Below are 23,376 nucleotides of genomic sequence, written 5' to 3' on the forward strand. Positions count from 1 at the left end.
CAACAGCTCTGCTCAGAGAGCGAGAGGGCTTGAGGACAATGGGAGGGAGAGTTGTTGAGCCCTGGAGGACAGAGCTCAACTCGGCAGGGAACAAAGGCACTGGCCAGCGCCATCTCCCTCGCCCATCCCCCAGCCAAAATCCCAAAGGAAACCAGTTCCCGTCACGGAACTTGCTTGCACCACGAAAACACCCAACGCTGTGCTTCTGTGGATCCATCCCTCTGACGGGTCGGCCTCCCTCCCGGTGCCACAGGGCCCTCCCACAGCAGACCACAGAAGGCAAAGCTAGCTGAGCCTGCCCCTCCCGCCCCTGTGCACCTTGTGGATCCACCCTGGCTAATATGCCAGATCCCATCGAAGCAGCACCACAAGCCTGGCAGTGTGAAAGTAGCCCAAACAGGGGCCACACCATTCCGCAGTGAGTCCTGCCCCTGGGAGAGGGGAAGAAAAGGTACACACCAGTCTGACTGTGGCCCCAGTGGTGGGCTGGGGGCAGACATCAGGTCTGAATGTGGGCCCACCCACCAACACAAGTTACTCCAGACAGCACAGCAGAAGTGCCGTGCAGTTGGGCGCCACCCTAGGGACTATCCAAAATGACGAAACGGAAGAATTCTCCTCAAAAGAAACTCCAGGAAGTAGCGACAGCTAACGAACTGATCAAAAACGATTTAAGCAATATAACAGAACGTGAATTTAAAATAATAGTCATAAAATTAATCTCTGGACTTGAAAAAAGTAAAGAGGACAGCAGAGAATCTATTGCTACAGAGATCAAGGGACTAAGAAACAGTCAGGAGGAGCTAAAAAATGCTATAAATGAGGTGCAAGATAAAATGGAGGCGACCACAGCTCGGATTGAAGAGGCAGAGGAGAGAATAGGTGAATTAGAAGATAAATTTATGGAAAAAGAGGAAGCTGAAAAAAGAGATAAAAAAATCCAGGAGTATGAGGGGAGAATTAGAGAACTAAGTGATGTGATGAAATGCAATAATATCCGTATAATAGGGATTCCAGAGGAGGAAGAGAGAGAGAAAAAGGGGCTGAAGGTGTACTTGAACAAATCATAGCTGAGAACTTCCCTGATCTGGGGAAGGAAAAAGGAATTGAAATCTAAGAGGCACAGAGAACTCCCTTCAGACGTAACTTGAATCGATCTTCTGCACAACATATCATAGTGAAACTGGCAAGATACAAGGATAAAGAGAAAAATCTGAAAGCAGCTAGGGATAAACACGCTCTAACATATAAAGGGAGACCGATAAGACTAGTGATGGATCTATCTACTGAAACTTGGCAGGCCAGAAAGGAATGGCAGGATATTTTCAATGTGATGAACAGAAAAAATATGCAGCCGAGAATCCTTTATCCAGCAAGTCTGTCATTTAGAATAGAGGGAGAGATAAAGGTCTTCTCAAAAAAACAAAAAAACTGAAGAAATTCCTCACCACTAAACCGGCCCTACAAGAGATCCTAAGGGGGATCCTGTGAGACAAAGTACCAGAGACATCACTACAAGCATGAAACCTACAGACATCACAATGACTCTAAACCCATATCTTTCAATAATAACACTGAATGCAAATGGACTATATGCTCCAACCAAAAGACATAAGGTATCAGAATGGATAAAAAAACAAGACCCATCTATTTGCTGTCTACAAGAGACTCATTTTAGACCTGAGGACATCTTCAGATTGAAAGTGAGGGCATGGAGAACTATCTATCATGCTACTGGATCTCAAAAGAAAGCTGGAGTAGCCATACTTATATCAGACAAACTAGACTTTAAATGAGGCTGTAACAAGAGATGAAGAAGGGCATTATATAATAATCACAGGGTCTATCCATCAGGCAGAGCTAACAATTATAAATGTCTATGCACCGAATACTGGAGCCCCCAAATATATAAAAAAATTAATCACAAACATAAGCAACCTTATTGATAAGAATGTGGTAATCGCAGGGGACTTTAATACCCCGCTTACAACATTGGATATATCATCTAGACACAGGATCAATAAAGAAACAAGGGCCCTGAATGATACATTGGATCAGATGGACTTGACAGATATACTTAGAACTCTGCATCCCAAAGCAACAGAGTATACTTTCTTCTCGAGTGCACATGGAACATTCTCCAAGATAGATCACATACTGGGTCACAAAACAGCCCTTCATAAGTATACAAGAATTGAGATCATACCATGCATACTTTCAGACCACAATGCTATGAAACTTGAAATCACAGGAAAAAGTCTGGAAAACCTCCAAAAGCATGGAGGTTAAAGAACACCCTACTAAAGAATGAGTGGGTCAACCAGGCAATTAGAGAATTTTCTCTAATGAAAATGAAAATGAAAATGAAAATGAAAATGAAAATGAAAATGAAAATACAACAATCCAAAAGCTTTGGGATGCAGCGAAGGCAGTCCTGAGAGGAAAATACATTTCAATCCAGGCCTATCTCAAGAAACAAGAAAAATCCCAAATACAGAATCTAAGAGCACACCTAAAGGAAATGGAAACAGAACAGCAAAGACACCCCAAACCCAGCAGAAGAAGAGAAATAATAAAGATCAGACCAGAAATAAACAATATAGAATCTAAAAAATCTGTAGAGCAGATCAACGAAACCAAGAGTTGGTTTTTTGAAAAAATAAACAAAATTGATAAACCTCTAGCCAGGCTTCTCATAAAGAAAAGGGAGATGACCCAAATAGATAAAATCATGAATGAAAATGGAATTATTACAACCAATCCCTCAGAAATACAAGGAATTATCAGGGAATACTATGAAAAATTATATGCCAACAAACTGGACAACCTGGAAGAAATGGACAAATTCCTAAGCACCCACACACTTCCAAAACTCAAACAGGAAGAAATAGAAAACTTGAACAGACCCATAACCAGCAAAGAAACTGAATCAGTTATCAAAGATCTCCCAACAACTAAGAGTCCAGGACCAGATGGCTTCCCAGGGGAATTCTACCAGACACTTAAGGCAGAGATAATACCTATCCTTCTCAAGCTGTTCCAAAAAATAGAAAGGAAGGAAAACTTCCACTCATTCTATGAAGCCAGCATTACTTTGATTCCTAAACCAGACAGAGACCCAGTAAAAAAGAGAACTACAGGCCAATATCCCTGATGAATATGGATGCAAAAATTCTCAATAAGATACTAGCAAATCGAATTCAACAGCATATAAAAAGAATTATACACCATGATCAAGTGGGATTCATTCCTGGGATGCAGGGCTGGTTCAACATTCGCAAATCAATCAATGTGATACATCACATTAATAAAAGGAAAGGTAAGAACCATATAATCCTGTCAATCAATGCAGAAAAAGCATGTGACAAAATTCAGCATCCTTTCTTAATAAAAACCCTCGAGAAAGTCGGGATAGCAGGAACATACTTAAGATCATAAAAGCCATTTATGAAAAGCCCACAGCTAATATCATCCTCAATGGGGAAAAAATGAAAGCTTTCTCCCTGAGATCAGGAACACGACAGGGATGTCCACTCTCACCGCTGTCGTTTAACATAGTGTTGGAAGTTCTAGCATCAGCAATCAGACAACAAAAGGAAATCAAAGGCATCAAAATTGGCAAAGATGAAGTTAAGTTTTCACTTTTTGCAGGTGACATGATATTATACATGGAAAATCCGATAGACTCCACCAGAAGTCTGCTAGAATGATACATGAATTCAGCAAAGTTGCAGGATACAAAATCAATGTACAGAAATCAGTTGCATTCTTATACACTAACAATGAAGCAACAGAAAGACAAATAAAGAAACTGATCCCATTCACAATTGCACCAAGAAGCATAAAATACCTAGGAATAAATCTAACCAAAGATGTAAAAGATCTGTATGCTGAAAACTATAGAAAGCTTATGAAGGTAATTGAAGAAGATATAAAGAAATGGAAAAACATTCCGTGCTCATGGATTGGAAGAATAAATATTGTCAAAATGTCAATACTACCCAAAGCTATCTACACATTCAATGCAATCCCAATCAAAATTGCACCAGCATTCTTCTAGAAACTAGAACAAGCAATCCTAAAATTCATATGGAACCACAAAAGGCCCCGAATAGCCAAAGTAATTTTGAAGAAGACCAAAACGGGAGGCATCACAATCCCAGACATTAGCCTCTACTACAAAGTTGTAATCATCAAGACAGCATGGTATTGGCACAAAAACAGACACATAGACCAATGGAATAGAATAGAAACCCCAGAACTAGACCCACAAACGTATGGCCAACTAATCTTTGACAAAGCAGGAAAGACTATCCAATGGAAAAAAGACAGTCTCTTTAACAAATGGTGCTGGGAGAACTGGACAGCAACATGCAGAAGGATGAATCTAGACTACTTTCTTACACCATTCACAAAAACAAACTCAAAATGGATCAAGGACCTGAATGTAAGACAGGAAACCATCAAAACCCTAGAGGAGAAAGCAGGAAAAAAGCCTCTCTGACCTCAGCTGCAGCAATTTCTTACTTGACACATCCCCAAAGGCAAGGGAATTAAAAGCAAAAATGAACTATTGGGACCTCATGAAAATAAAAAGCCTCTGCACTGCAAAGGAAACAATCAACAAAACTAAAAGGCAACCAACGGAATGGGAAAAGATATTTGCAAATGACATATCAGACAAAGGGCTAGTATCCAAAATCTATAAAGAGCTCACCAAACTCCACACCCGAAAAACAAATAATCCAGTGAAGAAATGGGCAGAAAACATGAATAGACACTCCTCTAAAGAAGACATCCAGGTGCCCAACAGGCACATGAAAAGATGCTCAATGTCGCTCCTCATCAGGGAAATCACGCTCAGATATCACCTCACACCAGTCAGAGTGGCTAAAATGAACAAATCAGGAGACTGTAGATGCTGGTGAGGATGTGGAGAAACAGGAACCCTCTTGCACTGGTGTGAATGCAAAGTGGTGTAGCCGCTCTGGAAAACAGTGTGGAGGTGCCTCAAAAAATTAAAAATAGATCTACCCTATGACCCAGCAATAGCACTGCAGGAATTTACCCAAGGGATACAGGAGAACTGATGCATACAGGCACTTGTACCCCAATGTTTATAGCAGCACTCTCAACAATAGCCAAATTATGGAAAGAGCCTAAATGTCCATCAACTGATGAATGGATAAAGAAATTGTGGTTTATATACACAATGGAATACTGCTTGGCAATGAGTAAGAATGAAATATGGCCTTTTGTAGCAACGTGGATGGAACTGGAGAGTGTTATGTGCTAAGTGAAATAAGCCATACAGAGAAAGACAGATACCATATGGTTTCACTCTTATGTGGATCCTGAGAAACTTAACAGAAGTCCATGGGGGAGGGGAAGAAAAAAAAAAGAGGTTAGAGAGGGAGAGAGCCAAAACATAAGAGACTGTTAAAAACTGAGAACAAACTGAGGGTTGATGGGGGTGAGAGGGAGGGGAGGGTGGGTGGTGGGTATTGAGGAGGGCCCCTTTTGGGATGAGCACTGGGTGTTGTATGGAAACCAATTTGACAGTAAGTTTCATATTTAAAAAATAAATAAATAAATTTTAAAAATAAAAATAAAAAATCCTTTTTTTTGCCTTAGTCTGTTCTCACGTTCCTGCTAACAAACTTCATTTCCTTCAAGTGCCCTAGTCCACTGTCTCCCAGCCATTGTTAGGAGATAAATTTCTTTTCTACAATACTGTTAAAATAGAGCTTATCAAGTCTGAACTACTTAAACTACCCTCCCTTCCCCCAACACATTCCTATTCCCAGCCCTAGGCAACCACAGCTTTGCTTTTGGTCTCTATTGATGTGACCCTTCTGGAAATTCCATATAAATGGAGACATACAATACGCAGTCTTTCCTGTGTGTTTGTTTGTTTTACTTAGCATAATGTTTTTGAGGCCCATGTATGTTGTAGCATGTATTGAAGGAACATTCTTATTCATTGATGAACAGTATTGCACATTTTGTTTGCTCATTTGCCAGTTCATGTACAGTTAAGTTATTTTCTCTCCTGGAACACAGCACACGCCATATGCAGGCATCCACCCATGCCTGCAGTGCTGCCCCTGTGGAATCTGCAGGGTGAAGGGAAATGACAAAAACTTGCTGATGCCCATGATGTGCTGTGAGTAGCAAAGTCCTTTGTCTCCGACCCAGGAGTCTCATATCTTTTTCCAACACCCATGAAGGTATAACAGGCTAATTTACTAGTTTGTAAGTAGAGCAGAATTATATTCCAGCCCCAACAGTAAATCCTCTGTGTTCTTCTTTTGCAACATTGTTGTGACTACTCCAGGTTCTTTGAGTCTTCTGCCTCTTGACTCTGCTTCAGAAGAAACTTTCTCTACTTTAAACAAATCCTTTTATCTGCCTCCAGATCTTATTCCCCTATTCCCCGGCATGTTGTTCCATATATAAGTCCCTCTCACATAGATGTTTCCTACCTCTCCAGCTTGTGGGTTCCTTCCTATCAGCAAATAAATGTGTTCCCAGTGTGCCAGCTTAAAATAATAAATAAACCTCCATTTATCCTGTGCCTCCTACTACTACCTCACCTTTATCCTTCCCTTTATAGCCCAGCTGCTAGAAAGACTATAAATCTGGTCCAAATCAAAGTATATGTTTTCTTCACATATAGCCAGATAAAACTGCTTAAAGAGAAGATGTATTTAAAATATCCATGGTTGGAGGCACCTGGGTGGCTCAGTCAGTTAAGCCTCCGGCTTCGGCTCAGGTCATGATCTCCTGGTTCGCAAGTTCGACACCCCCACAGGACTCTGTGCTGACAGCTCGGAGCCCGAAGTCTGCTTGGGATTCTGTGTCTCTCTCTCTCTGCCCCTCCTCTGCTTACTCTCTCTCTCTCCCTCTCTCTCTCAAAAATAAAAATAAAACATTAAAAAAAATTTTAATTGAAAATTTTTTAAAATATCCATGGTTGAATATATACATATTAATATTTAAGTTAAGCCCCCACTGAAGTAAGACAAAATATCACATTACTATTTTGAAGTTCTATTTTTAAGTACTAAGAGTGTTTGCATTTGCTTACATAGCAGCAGCATGACATGCTAGAATAGTCATATGCTTTGGAATCTGACACACTTGATTCCAATCCCATTAAACTATTGTTGTAGACCCAGTATAAGCTGAGTGACCTAACAGTAGTTAATAGACCTCTCTAATCCTCAGTTATCTGGTCAATAAAATGTATACATCAAGGCCTACCTTGTACATGTGTTGCCGTGAGGATTAAATGAGATCACGCTTAGTAAAATGCCCAACCACTTCCAGGACACCAACAGGCACTCGTTATAGTAACTAATTATCCTTTTCAGACAGATCTTATGGATTTTTCACTTTAATAACAATGATCAATTTTTGTCATGACAGTCTTTATAAATTCAGACATAATCTGAGTTTGGTTTAACCACAATACCAACTATGGTACAACTCTGTGGAGACTGGGCAAGGAAAACCCTAAGTTCTATTTCTAGAAATTTTTCTAATGACCATGTCCTTAAAATTCCATTTCTGCCAACACTAAGAACCCTGAAATATTCAAGTGGAGATGACTGTTGGGGCTGATATACTAGGACTCTGTCAGGTGATTAACAGGGTCAACGCATAGTTCCCAAATATAACTACTACTTCTCTTGCTTACTGACCACTTGCAGTTTTTAAAAAGAATATTTTCAGTTTGGAGAACTTAAAAAAAAGTTTGCAGTCAAATAGATAGGAGTTTCAAGCTTGGCTTTATGGCTTAGTTTCTTCAGTTTATTCTCTTGAAAAAATTAGAATAATACCTCAAAACACTTGAAGAGCGATTGAGTGGGTTAAATACATATATAGCTTTGCATAGAACCAACCAATACATCATGGATTCTCCATAAATAGAATAAACATGAGTTTGCTCTCTGGGAAATGATTCGAAAGGAACTAACTGGATTTAATAAGAAAGACAGTGGGGCCATATGAGAAGGCAGAGCTGGACCAGAACATAGTCTGGATGCCTAATTTGGGAAAATCATTTACCTTTACTCATCCTCAGTTGCCACATCTGTAAAGTGGGGACAATGCTTTTTCATCCTCCTTACCTTGATATAAAAGAGGAGAACACATGAGCGTCTGGGAAAGGAATTTTAAAACCAAATATATTGATTTTTTGTTCTTAGCAACAGTGGGGTAGACAAGCCTCCAGGCAAGAACAATGAAAACAAGCTAAATAATTTTTTTTTAAATATATTTGAAGACATCAGAGTTACCAAGAAAGTGAAGGATTTAGGAGCCAAGGTCCAGGAGGGAAGAAAAAACCCAGCAAAGCAAACTTAACATCTGATGCCTCCACTTTCCCTTTAAAGGCATTTACTGCTTCGATATCAGTAGCTAACAGGCTGAAAAGATGAACAAAGCTTCTGGCCATCTCACAAGATGGAAGGAACAGAAGCTGGCATTTAGGGTGTGTCAAGAAAAAGGGCTTGGAACAACTCCTGGCTTAAATTGGAACCCTTAAAGATCAAAACCCTATGAGTAGGAGTTGATAAGAACTAGATCTCCCTGCAGGAAGCTCCACTTTGAATCAACCAAATACCTGATTGAATTAAAGTGATCTGCTCCTTACCTTAACTGCCCGCAAAAGAAAATCTGCTTTTTTGGAAGGTTACAGCATTTAAAGCCTCATATTCCAAAATGTTTTATATGTAATGTTTGGCATCTAAGCAAGCATAATCAGGCAAGCAAAAACCCAAGGAGAAAACAGAAAAAGCGAGACAATTTAAAAATCCATAACATATCTGATACTGGAGTTAGACAAAAATCAGGAAAAAATATTTCTTCAAAAATATAATTAGAAGACTGTAAGTATACTTCTAACTTGGCTGCTTTAAAATACAATCATTCTCTGAAAAAAAAAAAAAGGAAAATTTACTCTTAAAGCAAACAATCTCACACTTTGTCAATTTAAAAAATGCAGTGAATTTCTAAGCAGATGATTAGATTGAGAAAGATGAAGCAGAAAACCTCTGGAGCTTTCTTTTTCCCATCATGTCTCAATTTTGTAAAGGGCTTTCTGGGGGGATTTTCTTGTACACAAAAAAAAATCACTGACTTGATTCCAAAATTTTTAATCAATTGTCCTGTGCACTTTACTATTTATATTCTACATGCAACAGCAGATTCCACTTGAATTTTTACTATGTTTAGTTCTTTAGAAGCACCATGGAATAGATTTTTTTGCTACTAAAATGCAAACATTTTGGCTCTAATGGGCTAACACAATCATCTCTTCATCAATTGTTCCATTAGTTAATCTATTAGAAACTATTAACGTCATCATTAGACCAGGAATGAATTTTGATCATTGCAATTAAATGAATTTGGTTCTGACTGAAGTACAGGAAAAAACAAAACAAAACAGTATTATGATTTTTAACTCTCAAGAAAGAAAGAAATACATGGATAATAACACAGGGTATATTTTCAACTTGATACAATTTTAAAGATAACTGTAGAATTAAGTAATCTAACGGAGAAACCAAGTTCATCTCAGATATGGCAATAGATATGTGGACAACAACATTCAAGGGGGAAAAAAGTCTGGGATCTAAGACCACTAAGAGTTTTTAAGTGATTGAGTGCTTTACTGGCTGTCTGCCATTCTTTAGATGTCTTCTGCTAAATCTGAATATTTCGCCCATTTACCTCTGTAAATGAAATTTCTCAACAGTATTTAGTTTTTCATTTTTATCTAGAGCTGAATTAACTCTGTCTCATCAAATCAACTAGACTACTACAAGATGAGAGAACAGAATCTTTTCATGAAAGGTTGGAGAGGGACAGAAAGGCTTAATTCCAAAATAGTTTGAACAAATAGAGGTAAGAAGGTAAATAGTAAGTGCTATTGGTAGATGATGGCTTTAGTGTGCCATTCCTGTCCTGTAGTTATTTACAGTTAAAGAACATGGCATTTCTCTCTGATAGACTATAATTAGCAGATAATATGTTAGTTCTCCTTAGAGAGACCTTCTTACTCCAAAGGCAGCAGAATTGAACTATAAATTGACTCTATTAATGTGCCTAAAGAAGAAATACGTCCATGAAAGAGTTAGCTATAGAGGTGTTAAAAAAGAAGCCATTTCTGGCAAATTCTGGTAGCATTCAAGTTAATCAGTCTAGAAGAGTCTTCACTAAACATAAGGAAACATGATGGTCTTTATTCTTACAGTGGATCAGTGTCTCAGCTTCCTTAGCAACACAGAATCACTTCAAATTTGTTCTGAGTTTCAGAGAGGTTAAGTAAATCACTCTTAGTTAGCTATTTGTCTTTTAAGTCAAGATCTAGACATGAATCCAAATGCCACAAGAAGTATATGTCTTTAATTAAAATGTTGCAATTTTCTTTTTTTTTTTTTTTTTTTTTTTAAATTTTTTTCAACGTTTTTTTATTTATTTTTGGGACAGAGAGAGACAGAGCATGAACGGGGGAGGGGCAGAGAGAGAGGGAGACACAGAATCGGAAACAGGCTCCAGGCTCCGAGCCGTCAGCACAGAGCCTGACGCGGGGCTCGAACTCACGGACCGCGAGATCGTGACCTGGCTGAAGTCGGACGCTTAACCGACTGCGCCACCCAGGCGCCCCTCAATTTTCTTTTTAATATTCATTTACTTCGGAGAGAAAGAGAGAGAGAGAGAGCATGTGTCAGGGAGGGGCAGAGAGAGGGGGACAGAGGATTCCAAGCAGACTCTGTGCTGACAGCAGAGAGCCCTGACATAGGAGCTCGAACTCACAAATCGCAAGATCATGACCTGAGGCAAAGCTGGATGCTCAACTGACTGATCCATCAGGTGCCCCAAAATATACAATTTTTAAAGTCTGATAAACCACATAACTTGTTCCAAGAACATTTCAATGTATATATAAAAAAAATTATTTATCTATTGAAGATACACATGTAGCTCCAATCAAACTGGACCATTTTACTCCTTCCTATCTGAAGACCCAAATCTGCACTAGGTAACATTAAAAACAGACAGAACCTTTGAAAATGAACATGAATCTCTTTGGAAGCTTCATGCAGGCATCAAATTAAACTAGGTAGAGTCTGGGTGGGGAGGAAAGGTAGGAGTGCTCCTCTCCTGACACCTTCTAACCCTATCCCCTTCAGATCTCTTTCTCCTTACAGTCTATTCATTATAGTGGTTGCTCATTCATTCAGCAAACACTGAGGATTTTACTATGTGCCAGGCACTCATGCTTTATCAGTAGTTCCCTCAATCTTTCTCCTGTCTTCTCTTTGCAGCCCACTTCTCTCTTAATGCATTCTTAACCAACAGGAACTTTGTATTAGTACCCAGCTTCTAACTCTTCCTCATATATGCCTACTTAGTCACTTTGTCTTCTTCCAATTCCATTCTCTTGACTACCCAAAAGAGCACAGCAAAGGGCTCCTAAGAGCCCATCTAGGTAAATAGGGAATTGTCCCAGAAAAATGGGGAAGGTGCGAAAGGCACGGAAACTTAAAGGTTGTGTCTCTTGTACATATTGTTTGCCTATATTATGCTCCACCAGGTTTTTAGGCATATTCCTTGGCATCCTCAAACCTCTGCCTCGAATGATGAACAGATGACCAGACAACTGAAATTGGCTATAACTGGACATAACAGCATCGGTTTTATTCTGCCTCTTGGAACTCTACACAGCCTAATAGAGAAACAAGGCCTTAAAAAAATCATTTGAAGTGTATTGATTTTTATAAGCTTTTGGATCATAACAGAGAATACTATTACATGTTTAACTTTCTATAATTTTCATCAAATATTTTTTCATGAAACATTCTCATGAATGTTACTATTTAATTTAAATTTAGTATGTCTTTAGAAATTCTGTTTTTAATGGGAAAGTAAATGTTTGCAAGAGTAAATGGATATTACGGTGTTTCATTTTTCACTTACTAAGCATCCCAAATTTTCACACACCCACATCATATTAAATAACACTCTCCTTCCATTCTATACTCCTCTGAAGATATATTTCGGTAGAATTTATCAAGTGGTATGATGTGTCATTATGAAAATCATCAGAAGAAATTTCCCTTTGATACTTTTTTGGTGCCTGGAAACAAAACTTTTCTTGAGTTAGATTTCTAGGACCATCTTACCTGTCAAACAGTTCTCCTCCTGTGACGAGTTCTAGGACCAGACTGATTTCTGTAGGGGTTTCAAATATCTCTTTAAGTTTTATCTGGGAAAAGATATTAAAAATACATCAGAAATTCCTTATTTTCATCCTTCTAGGAAAGAGCTAACACTGTGACTAAAACAACACTCTCTGTAATAGCAATATATTGGATCATCATCAATAAAGTTTCCGCATTCTGGTAACAGTAGCCATTTTTCACTCTCTGGTTGTTTTGACCAGTTACTACCTCATTTCTTTAAAGGTCCTTTTCAGTTTTTATATTTTTCTTTTTGACAATTCAAAGACAACTGCCCTAGAAACACTTCCTAAATTTTGCCAAAACATCAAAATTTCTGAAATGCCCTGGAATTAAAAAACGAAAGCAAACAAACAAAGCTTCTTGAGACATTTGAAAGCATCATGGTTGCTAGTGATGTAAATGCCTCTTTCTCCTGGAAGGGAACTTGGAATTAGGGGTCTGAGGCAGAACAGGACCAGGTTAAAGTCTGTCCATATGGAAAGGATACCTCTCAACAGCTAAAATGTTGCTGGTGGATGAAGGGATCCTCAGAAAAGTAGTGATGGCAGTGATTTGACTGACTATAACAAGACTCGCATCACACTCAGATAACTCACCCAATTTTGGATATTTTCCTCCGTATATCAGAGAATTTAGTGACCAGGACTCATCCACATTTGAGGAAAATTCTACATTGACTTGTTGTTGAAAGAAAAAGATGGATAATGTAAAAGTTGTGACTGTATGTGGCAAATTTTGTTAATTGCTTACCCAAAGCTCTTCTCCCCCTACTTTATTGCAAGCAGATTTTGTATAGAGAAGCAAGATGCCTAGCTTCAAATTATGGATCATGATTGGTCTAAGCCACCTAGGATAATCCTGCCCCAATTTTCCAGTTCCATGCAGTGAAGAGGGATGATCTTGTGGCCAGCTTTGGCCAATAAAATCTGAAGAGAATTCTGATGCAGCTGGAAATTTTGAAAAAGCCTCTACTCTTCTCATCATACTCTGCTGGTGAAGCCTTTTCAATTCTTTCTTTCTTTCTTTCTTTCTTTCTTTCTTTCTTTCTTTCTTTCTTTCTTTTAGAGATTATTTATTTTGAGAGAGAGATAGAAAGAGAGCAGGGGAGGGGCAGAGAGAGAAGCAGACAGAGAATCCCAAGCAGGCTCCATGCTGTCAGTGCAGAGCCCTACCCAGGGCTCTATCTCACAAACTGTGAGATCATGACCTGAGCTGAAATCAAGAGTTGGATGCTTAACCGACTAGCCACCCAGGCATGCTCCAGTTCTTTTTGTCTTGAGTATAGGCCTGAAGACCTGTGAAAACTGTGGAGCAGCCATTTAGGACAATGAAGGAACAGCGTGAGGGTGGAAGATGTCTGGGTCCTGAATAGCATCACTGAGGAGCTGAACCAATGCCAGCAACTACCTGCCTTCTGATTATAACATAAGAAAATATATGTTTACACTACCATATTCAAGTTTTCTGTTACTTATAGCTGACTGCATTGCTAACCCATACATTAAGTTTTAAGCACTTTGCTTGGAGCCTAACTAAGCATTGTAGGTCATCCTCCTAGACACCATAACTTTTTCAAGAAATGAGTAAAATATTGTCTTTAAGTAGTTGGCTCAGTTCAAGTTATGGCCTGGAAAATGATTTTGTTCTTTTCACTTCATTGGCTGCAGAAAGCTTTTTGCCAGACCTTTCCCTCAGCACCTTTGTCTGGACATAGCCTAGAGCAGAGCTTCTGAGGACATGTTATTTTCCCCATTGAAGTACATCATTTATTTGAATCTTCACATTGTTTCTGAAGTAGATCCTCTCTCAAAGGAGACTGAAATGACTTTGGAAAGCAATGCATTTTCTTCACAGGCTTTTTCAGCAATGGCATATTAATAAGATAGGCACACAAAAGGAAGAAGCCAGTGTTTTCTTAGAGTGAAACAAAACTTCAATTTTTAGTTACCCTTTCATGCATGAAAACAAAGATGGCATGTATTGCCGATCTGTCCATTTTGAGACTCTTTTGAGGGGTATTATTTTTAAGATTTATTCAGCTGCTGAATTAAAAAATGTGATCAGATGAGGACAAGGGGTAGGCCACGGCTGCCTAATGGTGGTGGAAGAATCCTATCTCATTAATAGCATGGCCAGCAAAGAAGAAAAACCCCATTCTATAACTTTGAAAATTTTTGAAATAGAAGATTAAAAATGACTTACAATGTTTGGATGTGAGAGGCGAAGAAGAACTCCTATCTCAGTTCTTACGATTTTTTTGTCCACCTAGAAGGCAAAATGAAAGAGAAAAACTGAAAGAAACTCCCACCTTAGAAATGTCTTAACTGTGGCAGAGAATCAGAAACAGCAAAAACCACCTGGGTGAATCGGGAAATTGGTAGAGGCTCATTCCTGAGCTTTTTTGTGTCTCTTCCTTCCTCCTACTCCACCTTTTTTTTTTCAGTTGCATGTCTTTCTTCTCTGCTTCAGACATAAAGTAGAACTAGTTACAAATGTGGATCACAACTTGTCAGACCTCTTGCTTGGCCCTATTTAAAACACCACTACTCTCACCACTAAGGCAAAAAGTTCATCTCAACCTATGTCTCCTCCTCCTCTTCACTTCTCTTACGAACCCTTGTCCCAACCCCACTGGGTGGTCAATCACTTCACCTGCCTTTCTCTCACACAGGTGGGCACGTAACCCAGCCAAACCAATCAAAGTACTCCTCCCTGGTCACCGTGGTTGAGTCACAAATACCCACCAGATCCAAGTCATCCCAGTCGGGGCCCTCACCAGAAATTTTGCTCAAATAATCAAGAAAGATGTATTCCCTTTTTCTCTGAAATTGCGAGAGCCAAAGGGAATAGAGTCTGCTACTACCAGTGACCATTAAAAAACATTTTTTTTACATTTATTTATTTTTGAGAGACAGAGTGAGACAGAGTGTGAGTGGAGGAGGGGAAGAGAGAGAGAGACACACAGAATCTGAAGCAGGCTCGAGGCTCTGGGCTGTCAGCACAGAGTCCAATGTGGGGCCCGAACCGATGAACTATGAGATCATGACCTGAGCTGAAGTCGGACGCTTAACCAACTGAGCCACCTACCAGGGACCATTTTTAATACTCTACTTGTATTAAATGAAAGATCTTTAAAAAAGAGAGGCATTTCTAGAACAGCCAGATGACATGACAGATCTCTTCCAAAAAGTTCTTGCCGTGCGCTCTATTTCAGTTTCGGCAGATGGCTTATGAAGAAAATTTGGATAGAGAGTATTTTCATTATTTTTTTATTATTTTTTTCCAGCTCTGAGGTATAGTTGGTATCCAAAAAACCCCCATATAATTAATGTATACAATTTGGTGAGTTTGGACATATCTCTATGCTTGTACTAATGAACATAATCTCTAAAAGTTTCCTGTGTCCTTTTGTGTTGTGGTGTGTGTGTGTGTGTGTGTGTGTGTTTGTGTGTGTGTGTGGTAAGAACACTTAATATGAGATCTACCCTCTTAAAAAACATTTAAATGCACAAGACTGTATAGTTAACTGTAGGCATTATGTTGCGCAACAGTCTCTGGAATTTACTCATCTTGGATAACTGTAACTTTGTACCCCCTTGAACAACTCCTCCTCTCCACGCACCCACTGGTAACGATTCTATTATCTACTTCTATGAGTTGGCCTATTTTAGGTGCCTCATATAAGAGGCATGCAGTGGATACAGATTATTTTTATCACAATCTTCGCTTCAGGTTAATAAAGGTTTCCTCATTATTACAAAATAAACATAATGTTCATTATCGCATAATGCTTTAAAAATTTTTAAGAACTTGAGTGTTTCTTATTTAAGACTGTTACTATTCAAGACTAATGTAACACTGTGTGTCAACTGTACTTAAATAATAAAAGTTTTTTAAAAACAGGGAAAAAAGACCGATAGTATTCAAATTTATTCTCACTATACATTTAGAGTTTATGTAATATAAGGTTTCCTTCTTGTTTTCATAGATTTCTAATCAATATAAAGTAAGTCAGTGGGATCCTTTAATTTTTTAACATGATATATTGATATTAAACAAATGCTTTTCTAATAAAATTATGTATTTTAAGCAAATTTCTTTTTTTACCATGCTGTGTCCCATATATTACATATTGGGATGAGTTTTTAAACATTTTTATTACATTTTAGCTATTTGACAATTAATTCATCTGAACTGTAGAAATGCTGAGAACACACCAGATTGCTTGGACTGGCAATCTTCTGATATAGTTACTTGCTTTGAATTCAGAACTAATTTCTTTTTAAAAATAATTTTTAAATGATAATTATTTTCCCAGTGTACTCCAGATCAATGGTTCTCAAATGTGATGAGAGGACCCTTCAAGATCCCTGAGATTCTTTCAGGGCATATGTGAGGCTGTCTCTTTTCTAGTTGCATATCTGAGTAAGGCTAGATTTTTATCTGTACTTGAAACAAAACCACAAATGGAATGCAGAAGCAGACGAGAATCAAATGTTCTTCTCTTAAGCCAGATAGGAAAGAGATTTTCAAAATAATGCTACTCTTCTCAAAAGTATTTTTTAATTTTGGAAAATATAGTTATTTTTCATAAAAAATACTATTTATGTCAAAATGTAATGGGTTTATTATTGTTATGTTTTTAATTAATTAATACTTTAAAAATTCTGTTCTAATCTCTAATATAGCAAATGTTTATGGCATTTGGAATCTCAATAATTTGAAGAGTATAAAGGGTTCCTAATGCCCAAAAGCCTGAGAATTACTATTCCAGAAAATTTAACATCATACATTTTAAAATAGAAAGGCGACAGAGAAGAACAAAAATTTAGTAATAATTTAAGTGAAAGAAAAAATGCAAACACAGTCTCCTTTCTTCTCCCTTGAATGCTGAAGCCTAGGTCAAATCAGGTGCAGGTCATGTCTTCAGTGGACGCTGAGAAGGGAGTAGCAGATAAGAATCGTAGAAGAGGGAACTTAGAGAAAAAATGGAGCATCAAAAACCAATCCAAAGAGAGTAAATTGAGTGACAAAACCTTGACTACAAGTCAAAGGGATGCCAACCAAAGAAACCAATAGGAGGTAGAGCTGAAAGGGAGAAGTTGACTAAAGAGAAATGAACAGATACATGACTGAGAAACCAGAACAAGACAAGACTGAGGTCAGAGTCTTTCCCAGATAGATATGCTGAGGGCCATTTGCTTTCTTTTTGAAACGAAGTCTCAGAGTTTGGTACAGGTGTCACATCTTGAAGGTCACACAGGTGTGTATCTTGACCACCATATCTCTCACATCTTTCCAATATTTCTCTTGTTCCAGAAGTTAGTATTTCCTTCCTGCTTCTGACTTCCCCCTCCAAGCTCCTGGAAAGGTCAGGAGGGGGACTGAGCCCTGACCCTGCCACTCACAATAAGTGATGTTTTTCTAGAAAATAACAGTCAAGCACACCATAAAAGTCAATGGGTAACTATCTGAACAGTCATTATTGCTACTTGAAATTAGCTTCCAAGTGCTACTATAATTAGCATCTTCAGAAGCGTCAACAGATGGCTTTAACAAAGCAGCATTACAATACTGAAACCCATAAAATTACCTTCAGTATTTACAAAATACCTTGAAGAATGATAGTGTTTGGTTACTAACAATTCACAATTATAAAATATATAATGTATGTTACTGAAATTCTAAGGTAGGGGATGTATTTTAGCCCAGGTTCCCCAGCAAACAAATATGAGGCAAGGATCAACACGCTGGTGTTTTATTAGGAAGGTGCAGTCAGAGTGGGAGAAAATGGAAGTACGGTGAGGTAACAGGGACACGATGCAGTCAGCACACTGACTACTGTGTCACAATGAGCTATAAAGAAATAGCAGGTCATACGGGCAGTTGCAGCCAGTTGGCATACAGTACTTATCCAGAGAAGCTTTACCTGACTATCATGATTGAAGAAGTTCATAGGAGGGACCCCAGGCATCTGCCCAGGGATCTCCTTATCCTGTTTCCCACCGGTGAAATCTCACCTTTTGGTGTTAACTTTTCCATACTTTCAGGTTGCATATCCAGTCTCTTTGGCAGTCGTGATGCTATACCCCTCCTCATAAGGTATTATGTCCCATTCAAATCCAGAAGTGGCTGGAAGGGCTAGAAGTTTCAGGTGTGTGTCTGGTTGGCCTAACTGCATGAAGTAGCTAGTGGGCAATCCAGCTTTCCCTGGTCTGGAAGACTGGTAGACAGAAGGAATCTGGAGAAGCCCATAGGAATTTCTCCAGTCACGATGCGTTCTTGAGTTTTTATCAGTCACAAGGTAAACCAGATTGACAACAATAGGATTACATTCCTGCCTCTCTAATTTACTGCATTTTACTGCTAATCGTTAAGAGCTCTGTCTTCTACTTACATTGTGTCATTGTTCTAGTTACCAATTTGAATGGCTTGGGCACATGGGGTTTTTCTTAAAACCTATTTTAGCTCCCCTATTTAAATTGCCCTAAAAATTCAAAGAAGTATTTCCTTTAATCTCCATAAAGTCACTTTTGAAACATTCAATTTTAATAGCTTTTGAAATACTTTCAATATAAAACATATTTTTGAAGATTATGCATATGAAAAATATTAATGAAATAATTTAATAAAAGTGGTTACACAGATGTGTACACTTTTAATACTCCATGGAACTCAAGATGCCTTAATATTGAAAGAAATCCCAATTTTGCTATCTGCCTCCATGGGGGGAGAAAAAGAAACAACAAAATGTATGATTATAGAGTAATCTGAGAGAAAAAGTTTCCACTGTCAGAAAACAGTTGATCAAACACGGACCCTTCATTAAGATACACAGCAAAAACACTCCTGTGTTGGGGCTGAGAAAGTTGTAGAAAAGAAGGGAGAGAGGATTGAAAAATACGTGAAGAAGAAGTAATGAGGGCTTACAGAAAGAAAAGGAAACCCGTTTCTGCATTGTGGGAGTGACAGATGGAGACAGGTGGTAAAGGAATTGGGAAGGAGAGGATTTTTAACACCAGATCTCTGGTGAACTTGAGCCGCTTGGCCATCTCAGATGTGGCCTAGATCCGGACTCTGGAATTTTAAGTACTCTTGGTGAGGTGGGGTGACCTATATGAGTAGAGACCACTGCTCTAATTCTGGGACTCAGTCAAGTACAGTGGCATTTCCACATCAAATGCTCAGCCTCATCCCATGTTCTTTGCAGGAATCGAGACCATAAATCTTGTTTGTCTATCTATTCTTTCTCTGGTTTCTTAGGCTCATCTGTGGTTTGCACAGTGACCAAAGAATGGAATGTGAAGTACAGAACTGTGCTCCTCAAATACTTTGTAGAAAAAGGCAAAATACACATTATTAGTGGATAAATAAATAAGAAGTCAAGTGTCTTTAAATTTTCACAGCAATTCTCTTCTGCATAGCTTCTGCTTAATTTAGCATCCTCTTTTCTGACATATCAACAAGTACATGTCAGCACTAACATGCTTGATGAAAAGACTTGACAGCTGGCACTTTGTTAAGTTCAAGAATGACGGTTTTAGCCTACAAGGATTTAAAAGGTAAGAATTGCTGTATGAACATGCAAAAATCAAATGTGGGACACAGATAAAAATACTGAGGCTCGTATCTCCAACCACTGTGGAATTTTAACAAAGTCTGATTATTCTCTCTATATTCTTGATCTAATAGAAACCTGGACATCTCATGATACCTTACTTTTCTCATAGTCCTCTCAAGTGGTGTCTTGTTTTTGTCCCAATAGGAAATATATCACAGGCCTGGAAGGGTAGGTGTCCTTCTTGTTCTTCATTGCTATCTCTAAACCATTTCTCCTCCCTTGTCCCCCTAAAACCTCAGCTGTTTTAAAATGTCTGCCATCAGCCAACACAATTTGCAACCTCTTTTTGTTTTAGTCATCTTCCTATCTCTTTGTTACTCATCCTATACTGAAGATTTTAGCAGGTTTCAGCAACTTCACCTCAACCACTGATCTGTCATCATTCCTAACAACTTCAACTTTCATGTGAATGATCCCATCAACATCCTTGCCTCTAGTTTCTTTGCTATTTCCTCAAATTCCAACAATTTCTTCCTCTACTCCCTCCTAGTAACCCATTCCCATGGTCATATTCCAGGCTTTATCATTATCATCAATTGTACCCCTTCAAAAATATTGATTTCAAATAGCATACTCTCTGCTTTCTACTTCCTGTCTTTTTAGTTCTTAGATTCCATGGTCCATTAGGATAAGCATGGATGTGCATATTCCCCCAAATCCTTTGCTCTTATTGGGGTTTGCCAAGAAAAACGCTTAAGTTGGTCAAACTTTACTTTTCTTTCACTCCATGTCTGTGAGTGAACTGAAGTGTCCGTAATAAGGTGCACAACCATCTTGACTTGTTCCATTTTTAATTTATGACCCCAAATCTCAGGGGACCCTCAGCTCCTCACTCTACAACAGAACACTTTATACTCTGTCTCCTCTAACATTCAATACACCCTCCTCCCTTCACTCTCCTATCACAGCCTTGCTTCTAATCCACTGAGAAGGTATAAACAACACAAAGAGAACATAATCTTCTCATCATTCAATCTATCAATCTATATACATCTGTATCCAATTAACTTCATCCATTAATTCCACAAATACATGTATTACATATATATATATATAAATTTAATGTTTACTTATTTTTGAGAGAGAAAGAGGCAGAGTGCAAGTGGGGGGAGGGCAGAGTGAGAGAGGGAGATACAGAATCTGAAGCAGGCTCCAGGCTCTGAGCTGTCAGCACAGAGCCAGACACAGGGTTCAAGCCCACGAACTGCGAGATCATGACCTGAGCTGAAGTCAGACACTTAACTGACTGAGCCACCAAGATGTCCTCTTCCACAAATATTTTTGAGCACCCACTATGCAGATGTTATTCTGGCCATGAGGATATAGCAGTGAACTAAATGGATAAACTTCCTAGGAATTTTATGTCCTGAGAAGCTTATGTTCTACTGAAGACAAAAACAGACAAACAAACAGTCCAGAGTTGATAAACACTAAGGAAAAAAAAAAAGGTTAAGGACATAGGATGGCGAAGGGTGCTGTTTGAGATGGAAGGTCAGGAAAAGTCTCTCAGATAAAGTGACATGGGACATAGCAACTTGGATTTGAGGGAGGAGTGTTCCACACAGAGAAACAGTAAACACAAAGGCCCTCAGCTAAGAGTGCCAACAAGGAGGCCAGATTAGCCAAAGCAGAGTGAGAGAGGAGGAAAGGAGTAGATGATGATGGAGGCTCCTCATGACCAGGAGCCATGTAAATAGAGGGCCATCTTGACCAAGGTAAGAACTTTGCATTTTAGTACCATAGAGGTCAGACACAATTGGGAGGTTTTGAGAAAGGAAAGACATGATCTTAGTTAAGATTTAAAAGGATATTCTGAATCTTGTAGGGATGACGATGATGAAAAGAATAAAAGTAGGGAGACTCAGTACCAAGTTAGGGCAGTTGTTCCAATGAGAGATTATGGAGGTTTGGGCCCAGGTGATAGTGATGATAGAGGTATGAAGCAGATGGATATTTTTAAGGAAGAGAAAAAAATATCTGCAGATGAACTGGCTATGGGATGTAAGAGAACAAAAAGGGTAAAAGTTGACCACAACTCTTTCAGCATGAGAAACAGGAAGCATAAAATTGCCACTTACCAGGGTGGGGTGGGGGCTAAGACTAGAGAAGCAGGTTCAGAAAGATGCTAAAAACATTTTGGCCCTATCCCTTGGACTGAACTCACCTATGAGCTGTCCCCTTTTATTCTAGCTCACTAATCATCTAACTGATCTCTGAAGAAGCCAAGATCATTTACACTTCTAGGCCTTTCCACTTTGTCAGCACAAAGATAGTTTTCTGCTTGAATGTTCTCCTCCCAGATCTTTAAGTGTGAGTTTGGACCCAGTGGAGAGGAGAACGGAAGGGGAAGCTGCACTGTGGAGGTGACGGCAGTGACAAGCGTTGGACATGATGGGGTGGGACAGGAAGGGTATTAATTATAGAGGAACCAGTATCTTATTTTACATTTAACACTGACTAGCATAAAACCAACCTTGTTCTGATCAGCATGGGAAGACAAACTCTAATAAAGTATGTCAATCAAATAAGCTTGGTTTTGAAAACTGTGAAACTCATTTTTCTATAGTCCTGTTAATAGTCACCTCCCACTCCTTGCAGACTCTTCAGTCACTGGGATGGCAAAATGGAGAAAAGTAGAACTTTCCAATGGAAGGAGGAGCCCATGGATGGGGACAGAGTTTAGGCAAGTCAGGAATGGCTCTGTAAAGCTCAAACCTGAAAGAAAGATGCTTGTATTTCAGAACCTGAAATTTCTGTAGTCAGGTAGATTCAGAACAGGGCAGCTCCTTTAAGCAAGGTGCCTCGGCTCCCTCACTCCTACATTCTAAAATCTAAGCCTTTCTGCTCACAGATGCCAGAAATTCTTTCACAAGGAACAGCCTTTTATTTTACAGTGAATGAAACAGGCTTAAAATATTCCTGGGAGATGTGACAAGCTGAACAGCGTTTATACAAAAGATTTGGCTCATGCTAGACTCTCACTAGAAACAGATTTGGCTTAACAGAGAGAAAGAAGAGAGCGGAGAGAACATGGTATATTAAGGAGAAAGGACTTTGTATCTTTCACTAGCTCCTTCCTCGTTCTTTAATCTCTGTATCTCTCCCTGAGATTAAGAATATACAGAGGTAACCCTGATTTAATACCTCTTGTCCTTAAAAAGATCTCATCCCTCAGTTCCTCACCTGTCTTCCTGCTTTCAAAGCATTTCTCTGCTTCCCTCCACAGAAAAACTCTCTAGAGTTGTCTCTGCTTTCTTTCTCCACTTCCTCCCTCCACCTACCCCCCCCCCCACCTTTTTGTCAGTGCAACCCAGTCTGGCTTCATTCCAAGACCTCCTCCAACCACTCTCATAGAAGAAATCAGTGGCCTCCTTGGAGAAGCACTTGGAGCCAAACTACTCATCTTATCCTGTCAGCAGAATTTGATATATTTGATCACTCCATTCTTCAAATAAAATTGATTATTCCATGTCACCATTCTGCTCTGACTTTTCTTCTACT

The 23,376-nt window shown here is 38.9% G+C and overlaps 1 protein-coding gene across 1 annotated transcript in view; it reads right to left on the bottom strand.

Annotated features, from left to right (window-relative positions):
• CAMK4 (calcium/calmodulin dependent protein kinase IV) overlaps window positions 1-23,376 on the bottom strand; it is a 213,747-nt gene that overhangs the window by 70,366 nt on the left and 120,005 nt on the right. The window contains exons 3-4 of the mRNA XM_019450514.2: window positions 14,457-14,519; window positions 12,195-12,277 (exon numbers count right to left, since the gene is read on the bottom strand). Coding sequence (XP_019306059.1) covers window positions 12,195-12,277; window positions 14,457-14,519 — 146 coding nt within the window. The remainder of the gene's footprint in view (window positions 1-12,194; window positions 12,278-14,456; window positions 14,520-23,376) is intronic.

Source organism: Panthera pardus, unplaced genomic scaffold (genome assembly GCF_024362965.1).
Source record: "Panthera pardus isolate Hobbes unplaced genomic scaffold, ASM2436296v1 HiC_scaffold_2, whole genome shotgun sequence".
NCBI classification, from domain to species: Eukaryota; Metazoa; Chordata; class Mammalia; order Carnivora; family Felidae; genus Panthera; species Panthera pardus.